The following is a 15,453-nucleotide window of genomic DNA, read 5'->3' as shown; positions in this document are numbered from 1 at the left end:
CATAATGTGTAAATGTCTTAATGGAGATATGCACAAAAAACTGTGAGAACAGAGAGGAAAGAAACAGCGTCTAGAAAGCTTCATTTAATTAAAGTGGTAATATTTGTGCTAAGTCCCAAAGAAGTTAGAAAATCTGGGACTCTGGAGGAAGTTGTAAGAAGTTTAGAGTGGCTAGAAGTAGGTTCTGTGCGGGGAGTGGGAGACAATGAGGCTGAGGGAAGTTGATGAAGAATGAGTATATATAGAATAAGAAAAGGACTGAAGATGGTTTCTCTGTCAGTCTTGATACATTAAGGTCAACTCACTTTCCCATGGTGTTCAAGTGGATTTCTTTTTTATGGGCATTATTGAGTAGCCCACTTTATAGTAGCCTCGTGTCCTGAGAGGACATAGTCTTTGTAACTGTGAAAGAGAGAGCAAGAGCAGCCTAGCTAAATAAATGTTTCTGTAGAATATGTCTGCACAGATGCTAATATTTTAGTTTTGAAGTTTTTGTTTTAACTTATAAAGATGCCACAAAAAAACTTTCCAGGGAAATAAAAACATTTTTCTGCATGTGGGAAAATCCTAAACACTAAAAATGAGTAAACCATACCTCTTAAATTCCTCCTCATCAAATCAGAGAAAACAATCAGTTCAATTTCAAAATTATTTTTAGAAAACTATTATAATGAATGTGTTGTAATACTGAGATGCTCATGTATTCAAACAACTGACTATTAAAGCTCGGGTAGGGAAACAACTAAATAGCTATTAGTAATAACAATCATGATGGTTAATTTATTGAGATGTACTATGTGCTAGTCCATCTACAGAATGTTTTACCTACATTATCACATTATCATTCAGTCCATACAACAACCCTTTGAGGTAGGTATTATTACTAACTTTTTTTGAAGGAAGGAAACTAAAGCTTGGGAAACTTACACAAATTTACACAGCAAATGAACGGTAGAATCTGAACTTAAATATAGGTATGACTCCAAAAACAGAGTTTGAGACTGCTTGCTTGGCATTCTCTATAAGATGAAGTTCAGAATTGGAGGAGAGAGCACTTTGAGACTGGAGTAGCTAGCCAGTGGTATTTGAGACTCTCTGTTCTTTGTATTTCATGACCAAACTTTATGTGTAGGTGCCAGTCATCACCACTGAGTAACAGGCTTATGTCAGCCGTGATAATAAAAGAGCTTGATTCTATGTCAGCTGCTCTCTAACAGAGGTGCTTTTTTCTAGTACTAGAATTGGAGTTCAAATTTGGTGGGATTAAGCCTCCTCCACAAACTAGAGGAATGACAAGGGCTCTGGGAATCTATATTGGTTTCCTATGGGTGTTGTAATGATTAACCACAAGCTTAATAACTTAACACCTGATTTCTCTTACAGTCTTGGATGTCAGAAATCGTAGGTCAGTTTCAGTCAGATGAAACCAACATGTGGGCAGGGCTGCTCTCCCTCTGGAAGTTCTGGGGAGAATCTGCTCCCTTGTCTTTTCCAGCTTCTAGAGTTGTACACCGTATTCATAGGCTCATGGCCCCTTCCTCCCTCTTTAAAGCACACAGTAGAGCATCTTCAAATCTCTCTCTACTTTTGTTTTATTATCTTCTTCTCTGTAGTGAAATCTCCCTTTCTTCCTCTCTAAGGGCATTCGTGATTACATTTAGGACCCACATAGATATTCCAGGATAATCTCTCACATCAAACTTTTTAACTTAATAAAACTTACAGACATCTTTGCTATGTAAATTAGCATTTATAGGTTCTGGGGATTAGGATATGGATATATTCTGGGGCAACCTTTCACAAGTCCATATAATATTCATGTTACTTGTTTAAGTTAAGGATTTGGGGTGTGAAATTGAAACTCACGGGTCTTTCTTAAACATAGCTAAAATGGACTGGTGGTATCTGATATATTTCTAACAATGAGTGTCACAAAATCTTTGGTATGTTCGAGTTCCTACCTGTAATTTAGGAAGACCATGCATCGGAAGAGTGATAGAGATTCTATCAAACAGCAGCCAATAACATTATATATAGTTTTGTATTCCTTGAAATAGGTAAAATTTGAGTAAATTTATAGGATATACCAATGAAGGGAGATAGAACTAAAAAAGATATAAAATAACATAAAAATAAAGTGATGTACACTTTTTCCCAGCACAAACCTAAGCCTTAACTCCACTTTTTCATGAATTTATTTACATGATTTCCTTATTATAGAAGCAGAAAGGGAAGGACAGAACTCTGAGTATATGCTTTTCTGTACTGGAGAGAGGAATGGGTATGAAAATAATCAAATTTTCCCTGATCTAGATATGTCCATGTTCACACGTAACACATTGTGATTTTTTAGAATCTCAATGTTTAGAATATGATTTTGCTCATAGAATATGTTTTTATTTTTAAATAGTTATAGAGTTGCATGGTTTTTATATATTTGTATTTCTGAAGAGAAATCCTGTGAGAGTTGTAGCTTTACTTATAATGCTGAATTCTTGCATCTTAACTTTTCCCATTGTGGCGTTTTCTGTACTAACATTACACCAAGGGGTAGACATCATCAATATTCTATTCAGTAATTGAACTCTATGTGTTCATACAATCATCTTTGATGTTTTCCATCCCCTTACAATGAGTTTATATGGTTATTTCTTTGTCATAGCACTTCTAATTTCATGTCATTTTTAGGAATGATTCTTAAAAATAATGAGACTCTACTGCAACATGGAGTTAAGCCACAGGATATTGTACAAGTGGAAATTTTTTCTACAGATCCAGATCTATTTCCAGTCAAAAGAATACAAGGATTAAATGATGCCTCTCAAATCATAACTGTCAGAGTACAAACTGGTTAGTTATTTCATGTCTTTTAGATAAAGTATTTTAGAGTCCCTTTGTAGGTGAACTTTCATTCAATCTTGGTTTTACCCCCTTAGGCATTACTGAGTACCAGGAGGTAGCTGTTGAGATTATAAAATCTGACTTTCACAAACCGTTTCTTGGTGGATTCAGACATAAAATAACAGGAATAGAATATCACAATGCTGGAACGCAAACTGTACCTAAAAAGATTCCCCAAAAAGACAATGTATTTTGTAGGGATACCCAGGTAATATTTTTATTTTTCTGTGTAGGTTTTTGAAACTGCAGAATGAACAGATGTTCTGTGTACCTCTCTAAAATTAAAAATCGCCTCATTTGCCATGATGTGGTTGGGAGCTAAAGAGTATTATGCTAAGTGAAATAAGTCAGAGAAAGACAAATACTGTCTGATTTCAATCATATGTGAAATTTAAGAAACAAAACAAACAAGCAAAGGGGAAAAAAGAGAGATAGAGAGATAGAGAGGCAAACCAAAAAACAGACTCTAAACTATGGAGAACAAACTGATGGTTACCAGAGGGGAGGAGGTGAGGGGTTGGGTAGATAGGTGATGGGGATTAGGGAGTACACTTGTGATGCATGAAGGGTTGAGTCACTCTGTTGTACATCTGAAGCTAATATTACACTGTATGTTAACTAACTGGAATTTAAATAAAAACCTAAAAAAATTAAGTGAAAATCTTCCAAGGAATTATACAGTAATTCAAACAATAACAGAAAATTAACTGAATACAGAAAAATGTCCTCTTTACTCACTTAGATGTGTACATAGTAGATATTTAAATTTTTATGTTTTGATTTTAGACAGTTCTTCAGAGAAAAAAGCTCCAACAGACTACAAATACAACATCCACACAGATGACTAAAATTGGTGTATATGTATCAAACATGACTGATAAACTGATAACACCCGGAAATTATTTTTCGGCAGCAGAATACCATGCTCAAAGATTACAGTCGGTAAGATAACTTTTATTATGAGTGAATACTATTATTAAGAATGAAAGAAATGAGCCAGTTGCTCTGTGTGCATCTTTGTGTGTTTCCTTAAGCCACACTAGCTTACAAAACAACCCACATGGGTGCTGTTAAAGAAAAAATTACTCAACACATACTGAAGATGGTAAGGCAGACTTTTAGGAGGGGCTACTACAATGGGGCTTTTTGGTCAGGGAAAGAGTCTGGGCTCAACTCTAAATACAAGGAAAAGTGGAAATTTATAGCCAGGGAGTAGGGTAGAGGTGAGTGGATGGAAAATTACTAAGAAAACATCACAGGTAAGGGGAGATTCTGGCTAAACCATCCTAAACAGGATTTTTTATTGAAGGCAGACCAGAGTTGATTAGGCATTGTCTGGAGCCATATATTATAAGTACATTATAAGATCAAATTTTCTTATATATTATAAGAGCCTCATTAAATATTGAGGATGGGATCCTGGTTAAACTGACTGAGCAGGCTTTTGCTAAAATTGAACAATTCAGACATGATCACAGAAGCCCAAAAGTTGAGGCCTAATTAAAAAAATGCTCAGAGGGGCCTGATTAGAGTTTGGTCAAGGAGAGAATCTTTATTAGTGTGAGTTCTGTTTCACTGGTATTAAAAGCAGTTTTTATCTCCAGTCTCCCCCCAGTAGAAGGAACCAGAATCCTAAATGCCCCTAATCCTTCCTTCCCTTTCTCTTAGGGATTCCTAAGGGTCTGTGTGTAACCTTCGGACATTGTTAGCTTTGTCTTCTCTATACCTTGGCCTTAATTATTGGGACAGTAGAATCACCTAGGGGGCTTTTCAGAGTAATTGAAACCAAAAGGACACCAAAGTCTGTTTTCTCTGATATTAACATAGCCACTCCAACTCTTTTATGTTTTTGTTTGCATGGTCTATCTTTTTCTGTCCTTTTACTTTCAACCTATTTGAGTCTTAATCTAGAATATTTCTCTATAGACATAATATAATTTGATTTTGTCTTTTTATCTAGTCTGATAATCTCTACCTTGTGATTGAAGTATTTAATACATTTATATTTAATGTAATTATTGTTAAGGTTGGAATATATCAGCCATTTGCTATTTGTTTTCTGTATGTCAGATGTCTCTCTTGTCCTCTCTTCTTCCTTTGCTGTCTTTTATGTTAAATAGGTATTTTCCAATGAAACATTTTAATTCTTTTGTTTTTTTCCCATTTAAAACCCTTTTTTCAATATAATATATACTTTTTAAAAAGTATACAATTCAATGATTTTTATTACATACAGAGTTATACAATATTTAGAATGTTCTCATCATCCCAGAAAAAAAAAAATCCTGACCCAATAGCAGTCAGTCCCTATTTCCCTCCAATGTTTTCTGCCTTAGGAAACCACTAATTACTTTCTGCCTCTGTTGGTTTACCTATTTTGGATATTTCATATACGTGCAATCATACAATATGTAATCTTTTGTGCTTGGCTTTTTAAAAACATAGCATAATGTTTTCAAGGCTCTTCCATGTTGTGACATGTACCAATACTTCATTCTTTTATATTACAGAATAATATCCCATTGTATATACTCAACTGGATATACCTATTGTATCCATGCCAATGTATATACTGAATTTTGTTTATTTATCGGTTGATGGACATTTGAGCTGTTTCCACTTATTGGCTGTTAGGAATAAAGCTGCCATAAACATTTGTGTATGAATTTTTATGTGGACATATATTTTCATTGCTCTTGGGTATATGTCCAGGAGTGTAATTGCTGGATCATTTGGTAAGTATATGTCTAACCTTTTTGAGGAACTGCCAGACTGTTTTTCAAAGCAGCTGCACCATTTTATGTCCCACCAGCAGTGGACAAGGATTCCAATATCTTCACATATCTTCACATCCTCATCGACACTTGTTACTGTCTCTATTTTTCATTACAGATGTCCTAGTAAGTGTGAAGGGATATCTCATTGTGGTTTTGATTTGCATACCCTGATGGCTAATGATATTGAACATCTTTTCATGTGCTTATTAGCAACATTTTACATTGTCAGAGACATTTTTGATATGATGACATGCAGGGGGTGCTACCATGCTTTAATGGGTAGAAAACAAGGATGCTGCCAGACATCCTATAAGCATAGGAACACTAGCCCCACTGCACCAGGTAATTATCTTGTCCAAAGTATCAACAGTGCCATTGCTAAAACCTGCTTTAGGGTCTGTCTCTATCACAGTAGGTAGTCATTGATGTCTCTGGTCAATTTGTTGTTGTTGTTGTTTTTCTATTTCTAAATTTGCCTTCCTGAGGACCCCTGGTTTAGCATTGCCTAATGGTAGGTAATGATCGACCAGAGGTTGTGCTCAAATTCCTTGATCTGGTAAAGCTTCCACTTTAAAACAAAACAAAAACAAAAACTTCCACTTTAGCTAATGGACCCATGTGTATATTGAAAGATGCATTCAAAGTCCAGATAAGTTCAGTTTCTTTATATCCTGGCTTTTACTTTCTGCTGGGTTTTCTTCTTGCGTTTCTTCTGCACAAGACCTCGCAGCCTGGGATACGGAAACAGGGAACACCTTTTCCGCTCTCTGAATATGTGTTTATCCTTGCACATGTGTTCAGCCTTTATGCTACTAGGGATATTTGGGAGGTTATCATGGCTCACTATGGCTATCTCATTTTCCTGATCTCCCTGACTAATTTCTGGCTAGTCTGCCTGTCTATTGCTTGCTCCAGAAGACAATCTCAGCTGAGTTGCTGGCTGGTTTGTTTTTGTTTTTTTGTGGGTTTTTTTTTTTTTTTGCACTGAGATTACTGTTGTTTGTGACATTGCTTGTGACATTGCAACCCAGGCCTGAGTTGCCATTCTTTTGTCTTTTTCTCCCTTTCTACTGGTTGGAAGATGATGAGAAATGGGCCAGCCACCTAGGTCCTAAAAGTAGGAAGCCATTTGTTGAATATTATAGAGCTTTCTACCAGCTCTGAACTGCTTGCTAATCCCTGGATTATGATATAAGAAGGGAAAAACTTGTATTTATTGTTTAAACAACTGTGTTTTAGTGTCACTATTTAATAAGTGTAATAGCACCCAAGTTAAATGAATTCTATTGATTTTTATTTAAATTAAGAAAAAATAAAAATTTTGTAAAATCTTGTTGTTTTTTAAATATTGATTCAATGCCCCCCCCTTTTTTTCTCTGAAAATGTTAACTCTTTCTAGTCTGGTCTTGATTTTTGTTTTGTTTTGTTTTACTGTAGTACTGTGGTGCTAAAACTTTAGCAGGCATTGGGAACACCAAGAGAACTTGTAAGATACAGAATCTGTGCCCTACCCAGGATTTCTCATTCAGTAGCTCTGGCGTGGGGCCTGATAATTTGCATTTCTAACAGTTCTCCAGATGAAACTGTTAGTCTGACCATTACTCTTTGTGAACCACTGTTCTAGTAATTCTGTTTCACACAAAAGTAAACTTTTCTTTGTTGAATGAGCTGCCTTAGATTTTTTGGGCTTTTCCCAAATGTTTGGTTACTCTTTGGTGTGTAGGCAGGGTATTTGAAGTCCCCATTGTCCAGTGTGCTAAGCATATTTGTTTACTACAGCCTTATGGGGTAGTTTTAGGGGATGTCCAAGCCTTGATTGTGGAAGAGAGGTAGTGTTCTGAAGAGGGAGCTTCTGTTCACCCTGGGTGTCACCAGGCTCTGGGACACTAACTGTTCTTGCCTAGAGGCAAATACTTCTGTTGCTGCATTTCTCAATCGGTTACCTTATCAATTGCCAGAACATCCCTTCTGCTCATAGGATCCATTGGTTAAGGGCTGGAGTAGACTTTCACTCTTCTGTATTTTCTAACTTGCCTTTCCACCTTCCCCGTGCACGATTAGGCATAGATTCTTTAATTTATTCTACGGGTCTCCTTTCTTGAGGGAATTCTTCAGAGTTTCTGTTCCTTTGAAGGACTCCTTTAGTATGACCCAATGTCCTTATTGATTTCTGCTTACATGATTTTCTGTAATTACCAAGGATTAGGCTATAGTAAAGGGATGAGTCAGCATATTCTCTGTCCTCAGTTTTGATCTAACCTCTCCACATTTTATTTACATGTTTAGTAAATACAAATATGAGCTCTCTTAGCTGCACTGCAAGTTTCTTGAGGATTTAGTACTGTACTGTAACCTCAGACATACTTATATTTCTCACAGTTTAACAAACATGTGTTTGCTTAAGTCTTTCCTTTATCTAACCTGCCTTTGGTGGCTTCTACATATAACCTACCTGCCTTGTGTTTAGTTAATGAAATTTTGTTTTAAATATGAGCCTAAGCTAATGATAGTTAAGATAAACTAGAGACAATTAATATTCATAACAATAATGGTATTTATTGAAGACTTGTGATATATTAAGCTGAGGGCTTTATATGCAAAATCAAAATTAAAAAAAAACTAGTGAGTAGCGGAGGGCAGATTTAGACTAAATTTTACTCCAGAGCCTGTGCTCTTGAGCATTGTACTAACTGCCTCCTAGGAAGGCGTATTTGCTAGATTTCAAAGCCAAGTTGCTACTGTGCATTACCCACAGCTTGTATGTTCTAATGTGTGTGAGAACACCTGGCATAGGGCAAACCTAGACTCTCGGTACTTTCTAGTAATTACTACACTGAAATAGAAATAATCACCATTGCCTTTTGTTATTGTCTGATACAGTTGATAATGAATACTTTTTATTTCCTTTTAATTTAACTATAGGTAGTAGTGCTACAGACTTACTATAGACAATGGCATGCTAAAGTTGTGGTAGAGAATTTAAAAAGACAGAAAATGTTAAGATTCAAGTGGGAAGCAGAGGAAGAAGTAAGGAAAATACAAGAAAAAGAGGAATGGATCAAATTGGACTATTACCGGAGGCGTAATCCTCAAACAAAAGAAGATTTTGAGCTTCTTTATAATGCACTGGAACGTGAGTTTGAAATAGCCTTCACATAAAATATTAGTTTTATAAGTTTTCACCAGTAGGAAAAACAGGTTTACTAAAGACAGAAAAAAAACCTTATTATTTCAGGATGATGTCGTGGGAATCTTCGACTGGAGAATTTAAAGAGATAAATAATGTTTTACATTTGGGACAAGAATTAAGGCAGGAATAAAATTGGGAATGCTTTTATATTAGCAATGGGTAAATAAAATGTGTATACTGCTCTGTAAATTACGTGGTTTTGGTGTATTATCTCATTTGATCATCCCTGTGAGGTAAAAAGAGAAGTATTGTCCAATCTGATTCTCTGATGGTCTTGGCAATTTGTGAACTCAGAGCTGAACAATTTGGAATCCTTCAGTTTAACAGCCTATCTCTGACTCCGCTCTTTAGAGGGGAGATGGGCAATACCTTTTAATTCCCACCCATTAATGATCAGTATAAATGTATTGTCTCAACACAAGTGACTTTTATGCCTTATTTCTTCCACAAGATGTGTGCTAGTCATTGACACAATTAAAAGCTTCAGTTACTTGACTGGCCAAGCTACTCAGGGCAGTAGCTACAGTGTTCTTGAAGCCTTTTCCCATTGCCTCCTTCCAATCTCAGCTTAAATTTTGCCAGAGGCTTCTGTGACTGACAGTAGAACCTGGATATCCTGTTGTCATCACCATTCCCACTGTACCCAAAACTTTTCATTTATGTCACCACCACAGTTCAACACATCTTTTTGTTTAACATTAATTTTCAATACCGGATGGTAATCTCCATGAGAGAATAACTTATTATTAATTTTTTTGGATGATTTCTTTTTCTGTGCTTAGTTCACATGCCCAACAAATATTGATAGAATGAATGAGTGGGTCCCTGAGGGGAAAACCAAAGATGTTGAAATGCAGCCATCTCTAGCTTGAGTAACAGAACATGTAATTGAATTCAATTTTAGGTGTCAGATGTTGGGTCTATTTAAATAGCTATATGGTAACATGATATTTACCAAAAGATGAAACAATTAAACACTTGGTATAACAAGCAATACTAATACATTGTTCTCTTTGGCAACATGCAAAATTGAGTATCTTTAGAAATGTGGCAGTGTTTGAGGTAACAGCCTTCTCCTTCAGCTTTACGTCTGCCTTCCCTTTCTCCTAATTGTTGACCTCCACAAATACTTTCTGTTTTACTTTAAACTTCACTTCCATTTTCATTTTCTCTCAGATGAAAATGAAGTTTGTTTCTAAGTGTTAAGAGTTAAAAGACAGTACTGTTGGCAAGGTCTTATGTCTGTGAAAGGTCTTACTAACAAGCATGAAACTAAGTTCTGGCATAACAGAACTCTATTCAAATTATTTTCCAAATTCACATATGAAAAAAATCAAAGGATATTTATTGTTATTTTGCTCTGTTGACAGACAGTTGTGCAAACAACAGAAAATATGCTGAGTGAGGTTCTACTTTTTCTATTTAATGGCTATTAACTCGGACAAGTCACTCACTCCTAAGCTTTAGGTTCTTCATCTATAACAGGACTTAATGAGGGGGTGCCTGGGTGGCTCAGTGGGTTAGGCCTCTGCCTTTGGCTCAGGTCATGGTCTCAGGGTCCTGGGATCGAGCCCCACGTTGGACTCTCTGCTGAGCAGAGAGCCTGCTTCCCCCTCTCTCTGCCTGCCTCTCTGCCTACTTGTGATCTCTGTCTGTTAAATAAATAAATAAATAAAAATTGAAAGGACTTAATGATCTTTGGCATATTTACTGCACAGGGCTTTATAAAGTGAAAATAAATATTGCATTTATGAAAGTACTTTAAAAGCGCAAAGACATACATACTTAAGTTACTGTTATATGGTAAATAATTTTATACCATTTTCTATATTAAAGTAGAAAACACATACTTTGTATGTCTACACATGATTTGTATGGGAGAAAATGAAATTTTTTACATAAGAGAAGCATTTCTTAGTTTTCTTCCAGCCCTGAAATTCTAAGCTAAAACTCAATAATTTAGAAGTTGTTTTGTGTTGTCTTTGAAACTGCTGCCCTCTTGTGGCTCGTTGTGGCGATTGCAAAGTTTGAAATACAGCCCCTAATTATTTTTCCTTTGGATAATACGTCCCTTGGTAATAAAAGCAAAATATATCATTTTAAGAAAATGAATATAAGTATGTAAGAAAATGTAATGGGTGAAAGTCAATACCATTTCCAGGCAACACTATTTTATTTTTATGTTTTTTTTTCCCTCTTTCTTGTAGCAGTATGTTGAAGGTGACTCCTTTCATAGATCTGAATTGTCACTCTTACTTCAGAGTAGGGATCATTATCTTTAGGAAACTTCTCTTGACAGCACGAATTACGCTCAGAGCCTGTTTTCCTTGTCCATGATTCTCTGTAAACACCACTTTCTTAACTGTGTACATTTGTACGGAGGGCGCCTGATAAGACCCTTGCTCATTTTATGTAGTAAATATTTGTTGAATTGAATCTGCTAACTCTTTGCCTTGTTTTAACTTGTGCTGATGGCATTTTCTGACCTTCTCTAATTATTATTTCTTGATCTCAATCTATCTTGACCTCTATCTTCTGGAGTCCATTGACGTACTCTGGCTCTGGGCGTTCACTGAATCTTTCTTGATTCTCTCCATTTAGGCTTTCAGTCTGTGAATGAGGTTTTTAAAAAGCAGATTATCAATTGCTAGTGGTGGACAAAATATTGTATGTTCTGCTATTTCTTATTTGAAAATTTCAAGTTTAGATCTCAGAAATTTTAGAATGTGTAGAGACTTTAGGACTAGTCCTGTCCTTTCATTTTATAGTTGAACTTCGGACCTGGAAATTGGATTATTTGTCCAAGAAGATAAATTAAGGAGATAAAATAAATATATTATTTCAAATGAACTAGTTCCTTTAATAACTTTTTCTTTAAAAATATTGGTGGCTATTGACATCTGTTATGTACTGAATTGTGTTCCTCCAAAAATTCATATGTTGAAGTCCTAGCCCCTAGTACCTCAAAATATAGCTGAATTTGGAGACAGGACCTTTGAAAAAGTAATTTGGAAAAAAATAAGGTCACATGGATGAGCCCTAACCAGTATGACTGATGTCCTTATAAGGAGAGGGGATTAGATCATGTAGAGACTTTGGAGGATGGTGTCCCTTTAGACCAGGAGAGAGGCCCTCAGAAGAAACTAACCCTGCCATCACCTTGATTTTGAACTTCTGTCTTCCAGAACTGTGAGGACATAAACAAATTTCTGTTTTTTAAGCCACCCAATGTATGATACTTTGTTATGGCAGTCCTAGAAAACTAATTCAGTATTCTAATTTTGTTTTTGTTTTTATTATCATCATCCCCATGGAACATATGTTTTATGAAAGGGGGCAGGATCTCTTTTGTTTTCATAAATGTTTTTTCTGTATAGGTAGGTCTGGAAACTGTGAATTCAGAAAGAAAGTAAGTTTTGTCCATCTACTCCTGATTCCTGTGTGTTTCTATTCCTTATCGGTAGTTGCAACATGCTATTTCTCTGATGCCATGTTCCATTCCTTACTATAAATTTACAGGAGGTTGTTCATCTAATGGAGAATTTTGTTGGAATGAAAGCCCATTATTTTAATTTCTAATTAGCTTCACTGGATTGTTCCCTTTTAAAAAATCATACTAATAATTTGTGCAAAATGTGAAGTCTGAATATATATGAATATAAATGAATTGGAGTGCATATATATATATGCACCAGGACTTAAGTATTAATCTTAGGAGAGTAGTATATTGCTATTTGAGGTTGGTAGAATAGCTTAAGTAATATCCTAGTGGCCTAAATTTATTATTGGTCCCAAAGGTTTCTAATGTAAAACTGGAAGTAAAATAGGCTTACTTATCATTCAGTTTTTATTTGCTTTCTGGGAACATCTATATAATCCCATGAGATAAATATTCTCAGTTATTATTTCCACAAGCAAGCAATTTTTCTCTTCATTCATATTCTGCCTTTGGATATATGGATTGTGTCAAATTTTTAAAAGTTCTTTTCGTTGGTAGAACTACTCTTAAAGGATAAACTCATCAATCATAGATTTTCTGGACTTTCATAACATAATTTAGGCCTTAAATTTGCAACCCTTTTGCTGAAGACAATTTAGCTTTTAAATTTAAGAATCTTCTTTTTCAACAGACAAAGCTGTGCAGTGTCTGAATAATGTATTCCTGGTAAGGGACAGAGTGGATTCTTATAAAGAGTATCAGTGGCATGTCCTTGGCCTGATCAGGATGATTTCAAATGGAAAGTTGAGAGGAAGAAGAAATAGTTTGATAAAACTTTAAAACTAGATATTATCAAAGGCAGTGGTTGTAACACAAGAAGGCCAGAAACAATTTGTTTTAGAGAGAGAGAGAGGAACATGACTAGGAGTAGGGGCAGAGGGAGAGAGGGAATCTCAAGCTGATTCCTGGCTGAGCACAAAGCCCCTTGTGGGCTTGATCCCAGGACCCTCTGATCATGACCTGAGCTTAAATCAAGAGTCAGCTGCTCAACCAACTGAGTCACCCAGGTGCCGCTAAAATAAATACATAAATCTTAAAAAAAAAAAATCATTAGTTTTAAGACTAAAAAATTTGAGTCATGTTATGGAGGAATTTAGCTGGAAAGGTAAAAAACAATTCAGTGATGGGTATTTTCACATATATCAGATTACTAAACATATATATATATGGGAAATGTATATATATTAAAATATTAACCACATTTATATATTTATATACCTATATATGGGAAGGAAATAACATGTTACCCTCTGTGTATCTTCCTTTGAGGGGTTATCTTCCTGAGGGAAATTATTCTTTTTTTTTTAATCATTTTCTTTTCTTTTTTCTTTTTTTTTTTTTTTCTGAGTAAGCTCTGTACCCAAGGTGGCACTCAATCTCACAACTCCAAGATCAAGAGTTACAGGCTCCACGGAATGAGCCCACAGGGCACCCGAAAAAGTGGATGCTTAATCCCCATCACCTGTTTCCCCTCCTCCCACGCACCTCCTCTCTGGGAGCCATCTGTTTGTTCTCTAGAGTTATGAGTCTGCTGCTTGGTTTGCCCCCCTCTCTTTTTTCACCCCCTTTGTTCGTTTCTTTTGTTTCTTAAACTCCACATCTGAGTGAGATCATATGGTATTTGTCTTTCTGACTGCCTTATTTGGCTTAGCTGGCAAAAACATATTCTTGAAGGGGGATCTGAGTAGTACATGTTCATGGCTGCTACACACCCAAACCGTATATTTTTCAATATTGGGGGGGAGCATGCGGTTACTTGGAGGCATAATGTAACATTATCTGGGCTGATTTCCTTCATCTTCCCTTTATTTGACTCGAATATTATTGCTTTAAGTTTCTCAGCTTCCATTTATCCTATTTTTTCATATGTCAGGTGTACAATATGGATGCTTATATTCATGTATAATTTTATTTAAATTGACCTACAAATAAAATACTGTTTGTCAGGATATGAGGTAAAAAAAATTTTCTGAAAAGATGTGGGATTTTAAAAACTCAAGAGTTTTTCATGTTATTCTTCTAGTCTGGAAGCAAGAAGAATTTGCACGCATTAACCAGTCTTTCACTGGAGCTGAAAGGAAAGCTGCTCTATGTGAACTTCTGGAGAAAGAGGCCCAGATAATTGCTTCCATTGGGAGGCATAGATACATCGCATATATGGCAAACCGGGAAGCATCAATACAAGCTTTTTTGGATAAGGTTAGTAAAGTAACAATTATTTAAATAAGAATGTATCCTGAGTTTAAGAATGTAGAATAATAAACTAATGAAGAGACTTACATTGTATGCATGTTTAAAATTTTTGTGTGTGTTTTCCTTTTATCTGTTACAGATTTAGACTTTTAGCTGTGGCCTAGACTAATAGTTGACAATTAACATGAAATCAATATGTTCTTAACTAAAAGGTTTTGGCCATGAAGGAAAAAATAAAGATACCTTCCTTGTGACTGTTCATTTAGCTTTAGGCTGGCTCTGGGAGTTAGAAGAATTGCACACCCTGATGAAATGGAGAGCTATTGAAGTCACAAAATGTCTGCGTTGGGGATGTCTCATAGAAAGCAACCTGGGGAAAAGAGATTTGTGTTTTTGCTTCTGCTCACCAGGTCATTAACTGACTAGAACTTTCTGATCAAAAACATATATGATTATTGAAAACCATGAAAATGTACACTTAAGGGAAAAACTAATTATCTTTTCTTGTTAAAATGGCCCATTTGATATTGATTGCATAGCGTGTTTCCATAGTGACTGATCTCCTTTTGTAAATCTGATCTTTCCCAACAATTAAAAGCCATTCCAGACACAAGAAGAAAAGAGATAGAATTGATAGAGTTCTTCAAGATCTTTGCCTATGATGACTCAAGTTGTATGCTTCTTGTTATTTGAGAATATTCATTCTTTAAAAACTTGTTTTTTTGATACTATAAATGCCCTCTCATTTTACTAATACACTCTCTTGTTTGATCTCAATTTTCCTGTGGCTTTAACTACTACGTACAGGCTGGAACTCCCTGCAGGTCCAAACCAGACCCCTCTCAGGAGCTTCCAAATCACATATTCAATTGCCTATTGTTATTGCTCTCTGG

At 35.7% G+C, this 15,453-nt stretch overlaps 1 protein-coding gene across 2 annotated transcripts in view; it reads left to right on the top strand.

Annotated features, from left to right (window-relative positions):
* Positions 1 to 15,453, top strand: part of IQUB (IQ motif and ubiquitin domain containing) — a 58,992-nt gene that overhangs the window by 9,048 nt on the left and 34,491 nt on the right. For both annotated transcript variants that reach the window (XM_045062944.1, XM_045062943.1), the window contains exons 4-8: positions 2,689 to 2,850; positions 2,937 to 3,109; positions 3,688 to 3,843; positions 8,601 to 8,811; positions 14,391 to 14,566. In XM_045062944.1, coding sequence (XP_044918879.1) covers positions 2,689 to 2,850; positions 2,937 to 3,109; positions 3,688 to 3,843; positions 8,601 to 8,811; positions 14,391 to 14,566 — 878 coding nt within the window. The remainder of the gene's footprint in view (positions 1 to 2,688; positions 2,851 to 2,936; positions 3,110 to 3,687; positions 3,844 to 8,600; positions 8,812 to 14,390; positions 14,567 to 15,453) is intronic.

The sequence above is a fragment of the Mustela putorius genome, unplaced genomic scaffold (assembly GCF_011764305.1).
Source record: "Mustela putorius furo isolate JIRA1106 unplaced genomic scaffold, ASM1176430v1.1 tig00003845_pilon_pilon_pilon, whole genome shotgun sequence".
Classification (NCBI taxonomy): Eukaryota; Metazoa; Chordata; class Mammalia; order Carnivora; family Mustelidae; genus Mustela; species Mustela putorius.
Note: the sequence above shows the minus strand (reverse complement) of the source record. Positions and strands in the feature narration are given on the sequence as shown.